General features: G+C 46.5%; 1 protein-coding gene across 1 annotated transcript in view; it reads right to left on the bottom strand.

The window, feature by feature from the left end:
* Nucleotides 1-17,386, bottom strand: part of LOC307238512 (collagen alpha-1(XI) chain-like) — a 93,883-nt gene that overhangs the window by 66,675 nt on the left and 9,822 nt on the right. The window contains exons 4-8 of the mRNA XM_080011518.1: nt 17,197-17,359; nt 6,724-6,852; nt 3,536-3,625; nt 3,075-3,170; nt 536-916 (exon numbers count right to left, since the gene is read on the bottom strand). Coding sequence (XP_079867644.1) covers nt 536-916; nt 3,075-3,170; nt 3,536-3,625; nt 6,724-6,852; nt 17,197-17,359 — 859 coding nt within the window. The remainder of the gene's footprint in view (nt 1-535; nt 917-3,074; nt 3,171-3,535; nt 3,626-6,723; nt 6,853-17,196; nt 17,360-17,386) is intronic.

Raw genomic sequence — 17,386 nt, 5'->3', positions numbered from 1 at the left:
ATGCCATCGATAAACAGCAGAGGTCAAACAAGGTCGAGAGGTTGCTGCGGGGTCACCCCCAGGGGGAGTCCTGTTTGTTTGGTGTGGGAACGTGATACAGAGAGAGAATGTGAGTGTGTGTTTATGTGTGTGTGTGTGTGTGTGTGTGTGTGTGTGTGTGTGTGTGTGTGTGTGTGTGTGTGTGTGTGTGTGTGTGTGTGTGTATACTATACAGTACATAAATATATCACCAATTTTATTAGCACCAATTATACGTATGTAGAATCAAAAAATAACTATATTTAAAATCAAATAATATACTGAGTGTGATTTACAGCATTAAAGTCCATAGTGCTACTAATGTGCAAAACTTTGAGTGTAAGTATAACATAAATTAAATAAAAAAATATGACATAATAAAATTGAAAAAATATTTCAATAATTCCTAATCACAAGATGCACTAAAAGAATGTGATTTCTCGAGCTACAACTTTCCCCCACTTTGGAACCTAAACCTCCGTCTTATCATTCCCGAATCAACCCTGGAGCGACTTACGCTGCTCTCCCTGAAGTCGGTCTGGGCAGGTATCCCGGGTCCGAACTCGTCGTCGTAGGCCGACTCGGTGGGCTTGGCCCCGGTGAGGTCGTAGTCGCTGTAGTCGCCGTAGTCGTAGGGCTTCTTGTCCAGCTCCTTGGCCTCGTACTCCTTCAGGTCGTACTCCTTGAAGTCGTATGCCTCGCCGCCGCCGTTGGCGTCCACGGCCGCCCCGTCGGCGTCGACGGGGTCGGCGGCCTCCGCCTCCACGGCCGCGCCGGCCTCCGCCTCGTCGACGGCGGCGGCGGCGGCCGCGCTTTCCGCGGCGACGGTGGGCTCGGCTTCGGCGCCCACCTGCTCCACCCCGGTGATGTAGTCATCCACGATTTCCTCCTCGTAGTTCTGGGGATGGAGCCGAAGGGGGGCGAAGGGGAGGGTAGGAGAGGGTTAGGGACGGTCATGTGAACGGACTTTCTCGTGATTTTTACAACGTGATTCACGGTTAAAGCTCCGAGCTCAACTGTGTCCGGTTGAAGTCCCCGTCAAGCAGAGCTGTGTGCTGCAGGGCTGGACGATACATCAACAGCATACCGATATCGCGAGACTCGACGGTAACGGACCGTCTACGGTGAAGTAATGCCGTTTTCTGAACTCCACAGACTGCTGTTCTGATCGATGGCCAGTCATAACCAAAATTTCGTAGATTTGTCGATATCAAGGTATGTTGCTATGGTGTCGTGATAAATAACGCAAATGTGTGTTCGGCGAAGCAAGACATACACAAGCAATACAGTATGATGTCGTATTATATCAAGACATAAGGTTTCTTCGAAAACCATATCAAACCAGTATTAACTTGTATGGCCTGTATGACACCAAAATAAATTGTGATTACGCCATTTATGGTGTTAGCACAGCGTAATTCTTATCAAGAATTGGGCAGGAAATACATGTTTACAGAGAGACCTTGAGCCCCTAGCACTATAATAAAAAAATAAAAAAATCCTTTTAAACCCACATGCTGGCATTACTGAAATAGATATATTTGAACGGTATCTATTCATTTTTTAATATAGCTGTTTTCAATGAGCCCTGTGTTGGTTAGTATTTATTTCAACTGCGTAATTCCAGAGCTCCCTGGCAGAATGACGTCTGTTCAGGTGGAAAGAGGCAACCAATCAGTGAGTGGTCGTCCATGTTCCACACAACCAACCAGGCCAATTTTGGAGATTTTTGGAGGAACCTTGTTCCTTTATTATTTTGTCAACCCTCCCGTCACAAGTTCCCATCAGTTTTTAGGGGTTATGGGTGTAACTTGTGTACGAGGGATGACTCCCTTATACACAGAATTCGATTAAAAAAACAACATGAAAAGGGCCAAAATAGTGGTGTAGAACGCAGGTTTTTGCCAGAAATCAATGAATGAGTGCGGATGGACATCAATGGTCCATATGGTGTCGCCCAGACCCAGAGGATCAAGCGAGGAACTCCAGAAGTCGAGCTTTTCGCTGACGATCTCAGACGTTCATCCGAGAGGGTTCTCATGACTTGGCCGGCGGTGCGCGGGCGGCCATCTTGTTTGAGTTTGGTGAAGGTCCTCCATTACGAACTGTTTCATGCGATGGTTTAGCGCGAATGTAGACAGGATCTGCCAAACTCAGGATCGGAGGATATGGAAGGGGATGCTGCTCCGCCTGGTGTTTTCCGTCCGTTACGCTTTATTCAATCACAACATGTTCCTTTGGTCTTTGGCCGGCATCCAGATTGGGGATTTTGGGGGATTGCATTGATGGGTGCGGGGTTTTCTTTTTTTCTTTTTTTTTCTCTGATGGAACTCAGGCTGCTTTTGGCATCCAAATGTATTCAATATTTTTTTTTTTTATTATGAATATTTTTCCAACATTTTTAAACATCCAGTGTTGCAAACAGGGGGTTTCATAATGTCATTATTAAATAATCGTTCTTTTTTTTATTATTATTAAAAGAGATTTGATCCAGTCCATCAACATTGGCCAATTCAGTGTAATCAAAGCCCCTTGTTTAACAATATTCGAGATTCCAAGTGAGACGCGTTTTAAATGATCGAGAATTGTTCACATTTTTCAAAGTAAGCCATAGATTTACCGAGTCACAAAAATTGGCTCTTGAGAGTACAGTGGAAACCTTCTAAATCCCAGACTAGAAGTACAGACGTTAAATCATGTGACGTGGGCTACTCAGAGATTTTTTTTTTTGTTGTGAAATGATGTCTCCGCTTCGACATGACGTAAACACCAGGAACCCCCAAATGAGCAGAATCATCTGTTTAACCAGGGTGATTAGATGTCACGCTCAAAGATCGTTCTGCAGCTGTTGAACCCCAAAACCTTCATTTGGGCAACAGCCTTGGAATAGCCGCAGGGCTGTTTTTTTTGTTTTTTTTTACATCCTGGAACGTTTAGCTCAGAATCTTTTATTTATTTTCTTCCCGTCAGATCCGTGGGGGACGGCTTAGTTTGCCCCTTAATTGATAAAAGTTGGGAACGCTCAGCAAAGGTCGAATGAGGAGGTGCTATCTCACCTGGCCCTGTCCGGCGGTGTCCGTAGGAGCCTGGGGCTGGCCGCCCTCCGCCGTGCCGTATTCATACTCACTGTAGTACGCATCGCCGGCTTTTGTCTAAAAAAAAAACGAAAAACAAGGGACAGTGAGAGGGCAGGCCGGAGATAGTGACAGCTGCAATGACTACCCTGTCTGAGGTCTTCAGGTAACGCCTTGGACTTTTAAAAACGCCTCACGTAACCCTGATCCACCTGAGTTGAAGGTGTGGAGAACATAGAGAAGATAGTTGGGAAGAGGGGTTAGAAGGATAGAGGACGGAGGTTGTTAATCAATGGGCGTGTGTGTGTGTGTGTGTGTGTGTGTGTGTGCATGCATGCGTGCGTGTGTGCGTACGTGCGTGTGTGTGTGTGTGTGTGTGCGTGTGTGTTTTCATGCACCCCATCTCTGGATATACCGTACACCTCCAGCGGTGAAGCGTTTACCTCGGTTTTGGCTGCTTCGGTTGGGGGTGGCTCAGTGGTTACCTCTCCTTCATTGTAGTCATAGAATTCCCCGTAGTCATAGTTAGTGTACTGCAGATGGAAGACGAAAAAATGGACGGATAGAAAGAAGAGGGCAATCAGTCATGTAAACACAACGGATACTGTTTACATGGCGCGTGGCGTGGGAACTCATATACTCATACGCCGTATATGAGTCTCAATCATTCAAAACGGAGGCGCTTTTTAGAAATCACGTGCTCGCTCGGGGCACGGTTCTAAAAAATATATATATATATATTTCGGGTAAGGGAAAGATTGCGTCCGTAAATGCAATTTGCGAAATTGCATCCATATTGATGAAAGGGAGCGTCCTTATATCTCCCCCCCAGCCTGTACACACACACCCCTCAAGTATAAACCCCCTTTGTTTGTGCTTCCCACATTGTCTGGTAGAAAGGTGCCTCCGAGCCAAAACACACGTTTGTTTACTCCGTACAGCATGCTGAGGGATTAATGTGGCCCCAATGAAAGATCGGCCGCATCTCCCAGCTCTTCGCTGGAGCCCACAAATGGCCCCTGGGTTTCTGCTAATGGGCCCGTTAAAACGCTCAAAACCCCCCCAAAAAAGCGCCCGCACCGCCTGTGCCCACCGCTGTTCCCATACGATAGGAAGTGGTGGGAATTTTAAACGCCGGAATTAACATTCCCACGCGCCCCACCAGGAAGTGTCGCTTTTTCTGAATGAATCACTGGCCCGGGCGGTTCGACTTTTTTGCCTTTTTATGCCGGGTTTTTCGTTTGGGAATTGGCGACGAGGGCAACAGACTGGAGACACATCTCAATGATCTCCACCACGAAAACCCCTTTTGACCTAATGTTCCAGCATCGAAATAGATAAATAACGTTTGAAAGTGGTTTTGAGACGTCCGACCAATAGGAAAGCCGCTGATAAACACATTGGGCGTACGGACCCTGTGGGGAGCACTCCTCCTTCTTTTGAATAGTCAATGTCCAGATGCATTTCCCTTTCCCCACGTGTCCTTCGAGCCACGAAGACATCTTTCTCTCTCTCTCTCTCTCTCTCTCTCTCTTTGGCCCCCTTCTGTCGAGTATTTTTTTTTTTCGTCGTCTACCTCGTCCGAGCCTCTCCTTAGCGCCGCTGGACCAGCCCGAGCAGGGCGCTGCCAGATTCAGTGAGCGGAGTGGCTCCCGCAATCTGCCGCTCTATCGGGGCTGGGATACATATTAGTCCCAGGATAACTGCTAAAGTCATAAAAGGAGTAGTGAACCGACAGCCTGCCTGGCAACCGACCACTGGACAGAGAGAGAGAGAGGGAGGGAGAGGGAGAGGGAGGGAGAGAGGGGAGAGAGAGAGGGGGGGAGAGAGAGAGAGAGAGAGAGAGAGAGAGACAAATGTAAAGATCTGAGAGAGAAGGAGAAGGACAAAAAAGAGAGGGATATGAAGAAAGAAAGAGAGAAGGGGAGGAAGAGTGAAGACAGACAGGAAGAGCTGGAGAGGAAGGGGAGAAGGCCAGGCCAGATTATGCAAGATAGACAGAGAGAGCGAGAGTGAGCGAGAGAGTGAGAGCGAGAGAGAGAGAGAGAGAGAGAGAGAGAGAGAGAGAGAGAGAGAGCGAGAGAGAGAGAGAGAGAGAGAGAGAGAGAGAGAGAGAGAGAGAGAGAGAGAGAGAGAGAGAGAGAGAGAGAGAGAGAGAGAGAGAGAGAGAGAGAGAGAGAGAGAGAGAGAGAGAGAGAGAGAGAGAGAGAGAGAGAGAGAGAGAGAGGGGTGATTTATGGCTCTGCTGGCTGAAGACCTTCACCGCTGGCTAGACTGGAACGCTCAGGCTCTCCTGCGAAAGAGGGTCCGGCCTCACGGCTCTACTGCTCTGTCGGGCTTCCTGCTCAGGGCCGCGAGTCCCTCCATCGCAGAAGGTCGGAGGTCGCTGGGGTCAAAGTTCGGGGGCGCTCGGACAACCCTCCTACACGGTATCCACCTCCTTCTATCCCTTCTTTCCTCAGAGAGCCAGAGCCACCCTGTCTGGACCCTGAGGAGCAGCTCAGTGCAAAGTCTTTTCTTCCTTCCTTCCTCGCTTCCTTTCTTTCCTCCACTCCTTGATTTCTTTCTTTCTCTTTCTGTCTTTCCTTCCTTCTTCCTCCCCTTCATTCCTTCTTTCTTTCTCTCTCTTTCTTTCTTTCTTTTCATATTTCTGCCCTTCTTTGCATCCGCATTCCTTCACCCATCCGACCCTTCCTTCCTCATCCTTCCATTTTTCTTTCTTGTTGTCTTCTCTCTTTCATCCTTTTCATCCTCCCTTTCTTTCCTCCCTCCCCCTTCATTTCTTTCTTTCCTCCTCCCTTCCTCCCTCCCTCCCTCCCTCCCTTTCTCTCCTCGCGGACAGGGTCTTTTCAGGTACAGGCAGTCTTTCTCCGGGAAGGAGCGGCTTAGGTTTCCTCCCCTCTTTCTTTCTCTCCTCCCTCCTTCCCTCCCTCCCTCCCTCCCTCCCAGGGGTCTTTTCCAGGTACAGTCTTCCAGCCTGGCTCCCGGGGCGTCTGGGCAGCGCCTGCACAGCTCGTTACTGATATAAATCACCAGGCTCCACCGCTCAGAGGAAAAGTTTCCACTGTGAGCTCATCACTTATTTAGCAGCATTCTGCAGGAAAATGGCAGCCCGCAGAAAGAGAGAGAGGGAGAGAGAAAGAGAGAGAGAGCGAGAGAGAGAGAAATAACCCAAACACAATGCATTGTGTTTCAATTAAGGGATTTGGACAAAGAGAGGCTGTGCTCCACTGCCAATGGTAAAAAAAAGATAAGGAAGAAATTTAGAGATCTATCTATCTATCTATCTATCTATCTATCCATCTATCCATCCATCCATCTATCTTTCCTTCCTTTGTTTTTTCTTTCCCCCTTCCTCCCTTCCTTCCTTCCTTCCCTCCATCCAATCCATCCATCTATCTATCCAACTACCTACCAAGCTCCTGGTCAGTTGTACGAACACTTTCTCTCGCCCCCTGTTTCCCCCGCTCCCTCCTTCTTTCCCTCTCATCCCCTGGCTTCCATCCTAGGCTCCCTCCCCACCCCAACCCTCTGTCTCTCCTACTGCCCCTCTTATTCCCAATCCCCATCCCCCTTTCCACCTCTTCCCTCTCACCGTCTTCCCCATCCCCGCATCCCCTCCTCCCCTCACCTCTTCCTCGGGCTCCTGGGCCTGGGGCGTGTCATGGTGGCTGGGGGTCTCACAGTCGGGGCTGTAGTGTTCACAGTAGTCGTAGGCCGCACGGGGGTCCGCCGCGATCAGCAGCTGCTGGATGTCACCCTGAGAGGGGGAGGAAGGAAGGGAAGATCCTGTCATTGTTTTATTTCACCCCAGCTACTGTGTGATGGATAAAAAAAAAAATATATATATATATAGATATATATCTCAAGAATTAAAGCAAAACTCTTGTTTTTTTTAAACCTAAACCTTATTTTTCGATCAATGGGAATCAATGAGGTTTAGATTGAAAAAAATACCAGAGTTTACCATTAAATACAACAAAATAATACATCGCAGAATAATGGTCTTCACCCCACACCGCCAAAGAAGCTGGAAAATCTGTGTTCTATGATACCACTATGGTGAGAATGCTATTACAGTTTGTCAGTAAACATCAACTCCAATGCAGAGCGCTGAACCGGTAGCACTACACTTTTAAAGTGGTAATCCGTGAGATAATCTTGTTAAATAAAAATCCGGTATTTGATATTTATCCCGTATGTATTTAGCTGGCACTTTATAATAAACAATATAACAAATATATAACAATTAATACAACAATAAACTGTATAATAAGTTTCCATTTGTTGGTGGCAGGGTCCGCCATGAGCAGGAAATAAAAGGCAGCCACGGTTAACGTGGATGAATATTCCCAAAAAGTAACAGCGCCCTCGTATTAAGAAATATCACGCAGTTCAAGACAATGTCATGGATTGCCACTTTAAATCCTCTTCGGGAATGACTCAGCTGCTTCGCTTTCTCCTCCATCTGGTAGCACCCTCGGTGACACGAAAACACAGAAAGGCCTCCCAGCGAGGCAAATAAAAGGGAAGGGGAGTAAGAAGGTCACCGTGTTGAATTTTTGGCATGAATACTTTGTGCGGGCGTGTGTGTGTGTGTGTGTGTGTGTGTGCGTGTGTGTGCGCGTGTGTGTGTGTGTGTGTGTGTGTGCTTGTGTGTGTGTGTGTGCGTGTGTGTGTGTTGGTGCTTGTGTGTCGCCAACCCTAACCCCACAAACTTCAGAAAAGAGACACTGTCAGGGCCGGCCCCCAACCCTCCTCTTCACCACAGCAGGAATGGGATGATAAGTACGAAACCCAAGTCTGTACTTATGCGAAATATCTGAGGCCGTCTGTTTTTCATGAGCTTTTGGAAAAGGAAATTAGATCCTCTGTCTCTCCCAACCCCTCGGCTGGCCAAGTGGCCTTTCTTTCTTTCTGTCTTTGTTTTTGTTTTTTTTTGTTGTTTTTTTTTTTTGTGATCTTGTCCCGAGAAGCCAAACTCTCTGGGTCCGCTGATGTGGAGAATGTCAAACTACGCCCAGGGACCACAGGGGTACCTCAGACGACCTGCATCTCATCTTCCTCCCCCCCAAAAAAAACCCCACCTGGGAATTAATAACAACGGGGGGGGAATAGCTTAAGTGATTTGTGAGAAATGTGCATTAGATCCAGAGTTGTTCTTTTGTTTTGTTTTTTTGCTTGGGGGGGGGGGTTGGAGGTATCTGCGTGAGGAGTCAGGGTGGCCCTCGGAGAAAAAGGAAAGAGAATACATTAAATTACATGCGGCCGCATCTGTCCAGGGCTTAGTCCTCTGGAACACATTAGATATTCATTGGTCCTGCGTCGTCATGTGTGTCCAGTAAATCGCAAGCTGGCTTTTTGAGGACTCAACATGAAGTTCAAGCAGTACACATAAATATAAATCAATTTTATGGATGTGGGAGGGGGGGGCCCTACACATGCGTATATACTCAGTCCTGGGAGCCTTAACTGACCCACAGAGCCATTGTCTGAAGGTGTCTGCTGTTGAGACGGTTTAGTTATGTTGTTTTGAGAGGCTTCTAGAATCTGGAATGACCTTGAGTTTGATCCAAGACTTTGAATAGGAGAATATAGACTAGGCTGTGTTTGGAGGGAGACAAAATTTCTCTTTGAGAGTCCTATCCAGAATGTCGAAAGATCTTGAGTCTAATTTGAATCTGGTCGAAGGGACCTTGAAAATACAATTTTGGAATCCGTCTTGTTTGAAGGGAGATGCTCTCTGGAGAGAATGTCTTCCTTCAAACAAGGTGGAAGAGTACATTAATTTTGAGGACTCTATCTAGAATCTAGGAGGAGTTTACCTTGAAACTGGTCTTAGACCTTGAATAGAAAAAGATATGCTCAGTGTCTTACTTCAAACCAAATGGGTTGGTCCACAAAAAATGCCACTGACTTAAAAAGAAAAGTTTCTAAAACGAAGTCATTTCAACTGGGAATATGTTCCTTTCAGATTGGCATCATTTAGTATGTTGCAATTTTTTTCAAAAGTATATAAAAGTATATAATATATAAAGTATATATCAAATTATCCATTACTGAGGACAAGGGTCTATGAAAAAAAGCTCAAAAGAAAAAATCGGAATCATTAAAAAATGAAGTGGAAAAAAATAAAATAAGAAATAGCATATATAAAAATTGTATATATATATATATATATACAGCATATACACACATATATATACACACACTGATCAGCCACACCATTAAAACCACTGACAGGTGAAGTAAATAACATTGATAATCTGGTTCCAATGGCACCTGTCAAGGGGAGGGATACACGAGACAGCAAGTGAACAGTCAGTTGTTGAAGTTGACGTGTTGGAAGCAGGAAAAATGGGCAAGCGTAAGGATCTGAGCCACTTTGACAAGGGACAAATTGTGATGTCTTGACGACTGGGTCAGAGCATCTCCAAAACAACAGGTCTGCATACAGGTTCCAGGTATGCAGTGGTTAGTACCTACCAAAAGTGGTCCAAGGAAGGACAACCAGTGAACTAGCGACAGGGCCATGGGGCCCAAGGTTGATTGATGCATGTGGGGAGTGAAGTCCGGCCCGTCTGGTTCGATCCTACAGAAGAGCTACTGTAGCACAAATCTCTGAAAAAGTTAATGCTGCTATGACAGAAAGGTGACCCCTGTCCACCACTGAAAGCACCTACAATGGGCATGTGAGCATCAGAACTGGACCATGGAGCAATGGAGGAAGGTGGCCTGGTCTGATGAATCATTTTTTCTTCTCCATCATGTGGACGTCCAGAGTTAGGCTCTGATACAATGGAGCGTCTGTGGCATGTGCTTGAACAACAAGCCCGATCCACGGGGGCCCCACCTCACAACTTCCAGGACCTAAAGGATCTGCTGCTAACGTCTTGGTGCCAGATACCACAGGACACCTTCAGAGGTCTTGTGGAGTCCATGCCTCCACGGGTCAGAGCTGTTTTGGCAGCACAAGGGGGAGCTACACAATATTAGGGGCTATTAGTGGTGGTTTTAATGTTGTGGCTGATCGGTGTGTGTATATACAGTTATTTATATATATCAATTACTTGGGACAAGAGCCTACAAAATAAAAGCCCCACATAGGAAGGAGCAGCAATAAAAAGTGGTCTTATAACATTTGCAGTAGTTTTGCGAGGGCCAAAGTTTGCTGTAATTCCTCTCACTCTCTCGCTCTTTGACTTCCTGTCTGTCTGCGCCTCGCACTTTTCTCTCTCTCTTTCACACAGTCGGTCAGTAACTAAATCATTGTGTCGCTCTGAGTGACTCCACCTCACTTTCCTTCCATTTCCATTCCCTCCTTCTCTCTGTTTCCCCATCTGCCTCTCATGCTGCTGTTGTCGATGCTAATTGTATGAATTCTGAATTTTGCTGCATTCTTCTGGTGTTCCCCTTCAAGGTTTTCTCAGAATGATCTACAGTGCTTCTTCTTCTGGCCAGAAGCATGCTGGGATACATCAGCTGTCTGCTGCACAACAGAACCAGGCCATCCATTGTGCAGGTGTGTGTGTGTGTGTGTGTGTGTGTGTGTGTATATGTCTGTGTGTGTGTGTGTGTGTGTGTGTGTGTGTGTGTGTGTGTGTGTGTGTGTGTGTGTATGTGTCTGTGTGTGTGTTTGAATGAGTCACAGCTTCGCACTAGTCTTCTACGGTGAATAAACAAGGAGGAAGGAAATAGGAAGAAAATAAAACATTGGAACTAAACATTGTTCAAAACCTGAAATGGCTTTAACAACACCGTCACACCATGAAAACACTACAAAGCAAAGAAAAAGAAAACGTAGCGAAAGAAATAATAATAATAAAATAATTTAAAAAATAATTATAATAAAATATATATTTATATAAATATATATATAAAATATATATTTATATAAATATATATATTTATATATGTGATATATATTAAAATAATATATGTTTATTTATAATTATAATTTTATATAATTTCTATATAGCTCTCTATACAGATGGCTAGACAGACAGACAGATAGACAGATACATAGATAGACAGATAGACAGATACATAGATAGACAGATAGACAGATAGATACATCGATAGATTGATCGACCTAGAGCCTGATCAACCAGGCCATGAGATCCTTGAAGGCTTGGCACCACATCATTAGGATCAGACGGACGGAGGCCCATAATCACAAAAGCATGGTGGACGCCGGCTGATCAGCATGCATTACCTCATCCGCTGCACCCCCCGCCCCCTCCTCCCCCTTTTCCTCGCCCCTCCCCATCTCCCCCCTCCACCCCTCTCCAGGTTCTGATCAGATGCCGCCGGCTACCGCTGGCACCGGATCAGAGGCGATGAGGAGGAATCGCAGGAGTTTCCCCAGCTCTCCCCTCGTCCGATTAAAGGTCATAACGCTAACGGCACCAGCTCGCACACGCGACCTCATCACCCTCACTCTGTACGTAAAGAATGCAAATGCAAATAAAAATAGCGGCATAAAAGCTGAGTTTCGTAAATGATATGGGGTCAGAATCTGGAAATCTCCAGAAGTGGGCTAAGTGAAAAAAAACATGTGCCTCAGAGGTCATTTTGGAGTCATTTAGAGGGGGTTTAGAGGTTGTTTTTTTCATTATAAAACCACCACATTTATGGATCTTGAGCCAAAATGGCTCATTGTGTCCTCATGTGTTTTTGTGAGAAGATATTAACAGTGGAAGAAGTGCTCAGACCTTTTACTTCAGTAGGAAGTACAAATCCCCGGACACAAAATGACTAAAAGTCAAAGTACCACCCTTCTGCTTTAATCTTAAATAAGATTGGGCACCGCGCCGCAATGATTGAGACTCTTCCAATGCGTCCTAGTATGGTGGCACACTACCTGGAACACCACTCAGTCATTCCACTCACTAGGCCGGAGCCCATGACCCCCTGTGGCTATCATAGATTTTATACATAATTTCTATCTACAGTAACGTCACTCTCACGCCTTTCGGCCAAATTCCACCTCTTCAGAGCCGCCGGGGTCATGGGACCCACCGTTCCCCACCCAAAAAGAGGCAGAAGAGAGTGATGACCAGAGAGAAAGAGAGAGAGAGAGAGAGAGAGAGAGAGAGAGAGAGGCAAGAGAGTGAGCGGAGAGGTGAAGTGAGAGCATATGGTCTGAGCGAGCTACCACCAGCGGAAGAGGCATTAATATTCGATAGGCGTGTAACATTCGTCTGCCCTCGATATTTCGAAAAAGAAACTTCATCCCGTCAGGCCCCCGACCGCAAAGACACGAAAAAAGGGAAAAAATACAATAAAATCTGGAGGTCATTATAGGTTGTTTTCTTTCTGCTTCTTTTCTCCCCCGTTAATTGTTGTCCATGGATCTTCCAGGATCTCATTTGTGTATTTGTTTCTCTCTGCGATGATGTGTTCCCCTCCCACAGTTTGGACTGGACGGCTTTCTCTTCCCCGTCTTTTTTTTTTCTTTCTTCTAAGCAATCACGTTAGGTTTGTGTAGACTTGGACGCGGGAAATAAACAAAACCAAAACTTAAAAAAACAACCCAACCCCCCCCCCCCCCAAAAAAAAAAGAAAAGGTTGTAGAGATCCAAACGCTTCAGGTGCTGGATATTCCGACAGAGCTGCAAAGTACACAGCAAATTTGAATTTTTGTGGAAAAAGTTCTGCTCTCTGCTGCTCTGAGAAATGGTTGCGGTGTTTTAGAAGACGCTGGGAGGTGGGAGGTGTGGATATGTGTGATCCCACTTGGAATCCAACCCCCAAGTGCACCAGAACGTGGGCCAAAACCTTTCCCCGGGAGGTTCTGAGGCCGGTGACTCGCAAACGGTTGGTTCGCAGCGAACAAATCTTTCAAATGACTCGGGAGTCGTGAGTTCGTGACTCTGTAGCCGCGGCCGGACACGCAGGCTGAACTGAGACTTGTAACCCGCGAACCGAAGGAGCCGCCGGAGCTCAGAGTCGCAGGCGACCCCACGCAGAGGCAGCCACTCCTGAACCGATCGCCGAACGAGAGCCGTGAGTCGCCAATCTTCTACTCTAAGCGGAAGATAATTCCTGAAATTAATTTGCTAAAAGGGTGACGGTGAATGAATAGTGGATGTGGCTGGTTTACACTTCCACCAATATAAATAGTCAATAATTATTATTTTGACAGAGTCAACCGATTCTCATGAGAATTCCATTCACGACTCGGACGAACGGAAGTCGGAAAAATGGGACAAAATAATTTCACAGTCACTCATAAAGAGCCCGATCACCAAAAAGGGACAAACTTTTCATCGGTTGAGGGAGGTCACAGACTTTTTCCTCCGTGCAACAAAGAATTTTGAAAATACAGCTTCATCTCTTTAATCGCCTGCATGAAGATTTTTTTTAATTTAATTGTCCGTTGTCGTGGGATCCGTTTTCCTGTTCCAGATACCTGGGCCGGTAACTCCAGATACCAGATTAATCTCCACCAGCTGCTCCTGAAGGACCAGCTGCACCTGGACATGGGCAATAAGCCTCCAACCGTGTCATTACCGGTGGGTTACAAGTCAGACTAATGCACGGGTACGGAACACACATTCACGTGCGAGAGGGAGACGGGACAGTTCTTTTGCTGACATCACCTGCGTGTGTCTTCCTGTGGTGGAAAGTAACTCAGCACAAGTGCTTTGTTCCTGTACTTAAGTTTGAAGTTCTTACTAAGGTTTTCCTTGACTACGTTTGGAAGAAAATACCTGTGCACTGTGCACTTTTACTCATTTCGAACACGTTACTGGGTTGATACTTAGATTTGTGAATGGCTTTGACGCTCCCTCTACTAAGTGTTTGTAAGCTGTCATCAGGATTTGCATAAATACTCATCTGCAGAAAAAGGTGCAGTGGTAGTTGATGCAATATTATAGACTCTGTTGGACTTTTAATACTGAAATATTTAACACTTTTACTTAAGTCGATTATATGATAGAGGGTTTGGCATACTGTATATTCACACACACATATATATACAAAAACACAGACACACACGTACGTGAATCATGTGCCATCAAATACATACTAGAGATATGGGGCGAGAAAAGGAATGAAAGAAAATGCCCAAGAAAGAGAGACAAATACAACAATGTGGAACTGAAGAGGTTTTACCGTGCAACATATTCCAAATAGCCCAAGTCATAAATTCCAAAAAAAGATTGATGAAAGTCATCACTCACAGAGTGATGACCTCACGAGTGTATGTCCTTGTGTGGTGTTCTCTGAGCGGAGCAGTGGCTAACAGATGGGGAGCGGTGGAGCCGTCCCTCCCGCTGCCAGCTCGAGCATAAACAGTGATTCACGGGCCGGGCGTCGGTCTGGGGACCGTCCCCTCCGCCAGGGACTGTCCCGCCCGAGGGACGGGGCCCGGGACGCAACTGCAGACCAATAAACAAGTCATCGCTCTCTATCTGCTCACCCCATCGCTGTCTCTTTAGAAAATAGCTTCATAATTTGCTCATACATTCCCGTCAAACTGGGATGGAAACGATACACTTCGATCCCGGGTTTTCAAATCTCGCACATCTTGTGCTTATTTAAAAAATGAGAAGGGGGGAGGGAAATGACGGCAGAGGACAAAGAGAGAAAAGAAAAGGGGGGAAAAAAATATTTGCAGGGCCCGGATGGTCGGCCGCCATATCTTTTAAACAGCTGTGCCACGAACCGCACGCTGATCATATTTTCCCCCCAAACTTTCTCTCCCTGCTTCGCTCTCGCTTTTCAGCTCCAACACCTGCTTATGAGATCTGCGGCGGTAAAGGTAAACATATGTCCACCGGTCGAAGGACTTTCTAACGCTCACCGTCGACCTATGCAGAGAGTCAAAACTTAGCGAGGTGTTCCACGGTTCATGAGGGCTCAAGATCCCACGACCTCTTTAGTCCATTAGGTCTCAGGTACGGTGCAGGGGTCGACGCCCGTCCCTCAAACACGGAATCGTCTGCGCATCGGACGATCAAATGGTATTGGTCCCTGACTGAACCGACAGGGGAGGCGATCCGCAAACGAGCGAAACCAGCATCCCGCATTTATTTCACGCTGGTCAGAATTAAATTGGAAACCTATGCATTTTCCATTTTAAAACACCCATGCCCCCCGCCCCCCACCCTCCCCTGCGCTGGTGTACTTTCGTCAGGTTAGTTTAGCGTACGTATCTGCGGCCCCCCTCCTCCCTCGACCCCCTTCTGAAGTCGAAGAAAATCCTCCCCCATTCAAATGAACTGGTTTAAATTCCGTCCTGGGTAGCACCAAGAAATCCCCATGCATTTGAAATTTTAATGCATCCATGGTCCCCCCGTGCCCCCCACCTCCCCGCGGTGCAGTACTTTCGTCAAGTTAGGTTAAGTTTTAGTGTACGTGTCTGCGCCCCCCCTCCTTCCCCATGCCCCTCGGCTTCTAAAGTCGTAGAAAATCTCCCCAATTAAATTAATTGGTTTCAATTTCGTCACGTGTGGCACGAAAAAAGTCGCACAATCGTGCTCCGGGACGCGATTCAATAGATTCATTGTCGTGACTATGAGCACGAAAAAGGGTGAGACCGCGTTTGGGCTGAGTCGATAGTGCACCGTTTGTTAACAAATCCATAGCCAGCATGGAATCAACAGAGAGACAAAACTCGAAAATAATTACAGCTCAAAAAATCAACTTCTGCTTGGCACACCGCCGCAGCAGCACGGCTAGAGGTTTCTTTTACGTGGATTATAACGGCCTCTCGGGACAAAGAAATTGATTGACTCTTTTCTCCCTTTTCTGGGCACGAAAAAAAGAAGTAAATTGCCCTGTAATTTAGCTCCACTTAGTTGATTGTACACTCAAATAAAGAACGCCTACAAAAGACCAAATCCTGGACTTCAACACCAATAAGTCCTATGAGGGTTTTTTTTAAGAGGGTTCACCTAATTCCCTACCTAAACATTTTGGCCCGTGATGTCTGTGACCAAACCTTCTACCGCTTCAGCAGTGGGAAGACCGGATAACAGTGTCTCCGCCGCACAAAGTCAACATTATCACTGTTTTACGGTACCTGCAGTGTCCTGTCCTCGTGCGACATTTTAGACCCACATTCACCGGGAGAAAAAAAGCTGCTGTCAAAGACGTCTGGCAGCGAGAAAGCGAAGGATCTTCCAGCGGCTCCTTTTTTTTTTTTTACCGTCATCTTTGACCTGAAGGGGTTCCCTTTAACAGACTCTCTCTTATTTACGGCATTCCGCATGCCGACATCAAAGCGGGGCTATTGTCTTCTTATCTGGCTTTGCTGCTCACATTTTCCGCTGAGGTCAAACCTCCCCTCAGCAGAACAGGTAGCGAGGGCCAACCCTGTACGAACTCATGAGGACCAGATGTTGAGGTTTATTAAGGATATAGAGAGGAATCAATGCTCAGATCAACATACCACTTCCAAAATATTAACCACAAACAGGCGCGTCTGTGATGGAGTTTCTGTGAATGGGTTCAAACGACTGTTGTTATGTCAGGCCTTAACGCAAATTCCACCCACCGCCGTAGAGGAATAAAGAAGCAGTGTCTAGCGGTATTTCCAAGGACTCCACCTAAGGCTCTGACTAAGAAGGCAAGGCCAATGTTGTTGCTCCGCTCTGTCAAAAGTCAGCGTTTAACTAACGAATCTAATAAAAGGAAAATAAAAAAATGCCTTACCTCTAAGGCATTTGGAAATTGGACGGCTGACATGTCAATTGTTCATTTTAACAAAGTTAAACCCAACTTGTTGTGAGCAGAATCCACAATATGCTTCCAATTACGTCCCTATTAGGGTAAGACGATTCCCCAGCGCCCTGGCTGAAAGTTACCGATAAGAAAGAGCAAGACTGAAGACTGGGAAACTCTTTCACAACATTAGCATCCAGCACCCTTCTTCTCAATGCTCTGGGAGGGACACGCCCGTGCAAATCATGGGGACACCTTAAAGCCTTAAAGCAGACATTCATACAGTACAGGTTCGTAGAGCTTGGATGCGGAGTCGGAGACACAGCGTCCGAGCAAACCTCTGCACCGACATGCAACAGACCAGGATGCCTCCGATCTGACGGAAAATTCATGATCTCAGAGGGGGAGGGAGTCAACATGGACGCCTTACCTCAAAGACTTCCTCGTCTAGAATCCTGGTGCCAAAGACGGTGATGCCCTCGGTGTTGATGACAGCCTGGTCGCTTCTGCCGAGCGGCCTGGTCACTCTCTTCTTACAGTCCACGATGATGGTCACGCTCTTCTTCTCCACGCTGATGGCCACACGGTGCCATCTACGGAGACAACGCGGCAGCAAATCA

The sequence above is a fragment of the Zeus faber genome (genome assembly GCF_960531495.2).
Source record: "Zeus faber genome assembly, chromosome: 12".
Classification (NCBI taxonomy): domain Eukaryota; kingdom Metazoa; phylum Chordata; class Actinopteri; order Zeiformes; family Zeidae; genus Zeus; species Zeus faber.
Note: the sequence above shows the minus strand (reverse complement) of the source record. Positions and strands in the feature narration are given on the sequence as shown.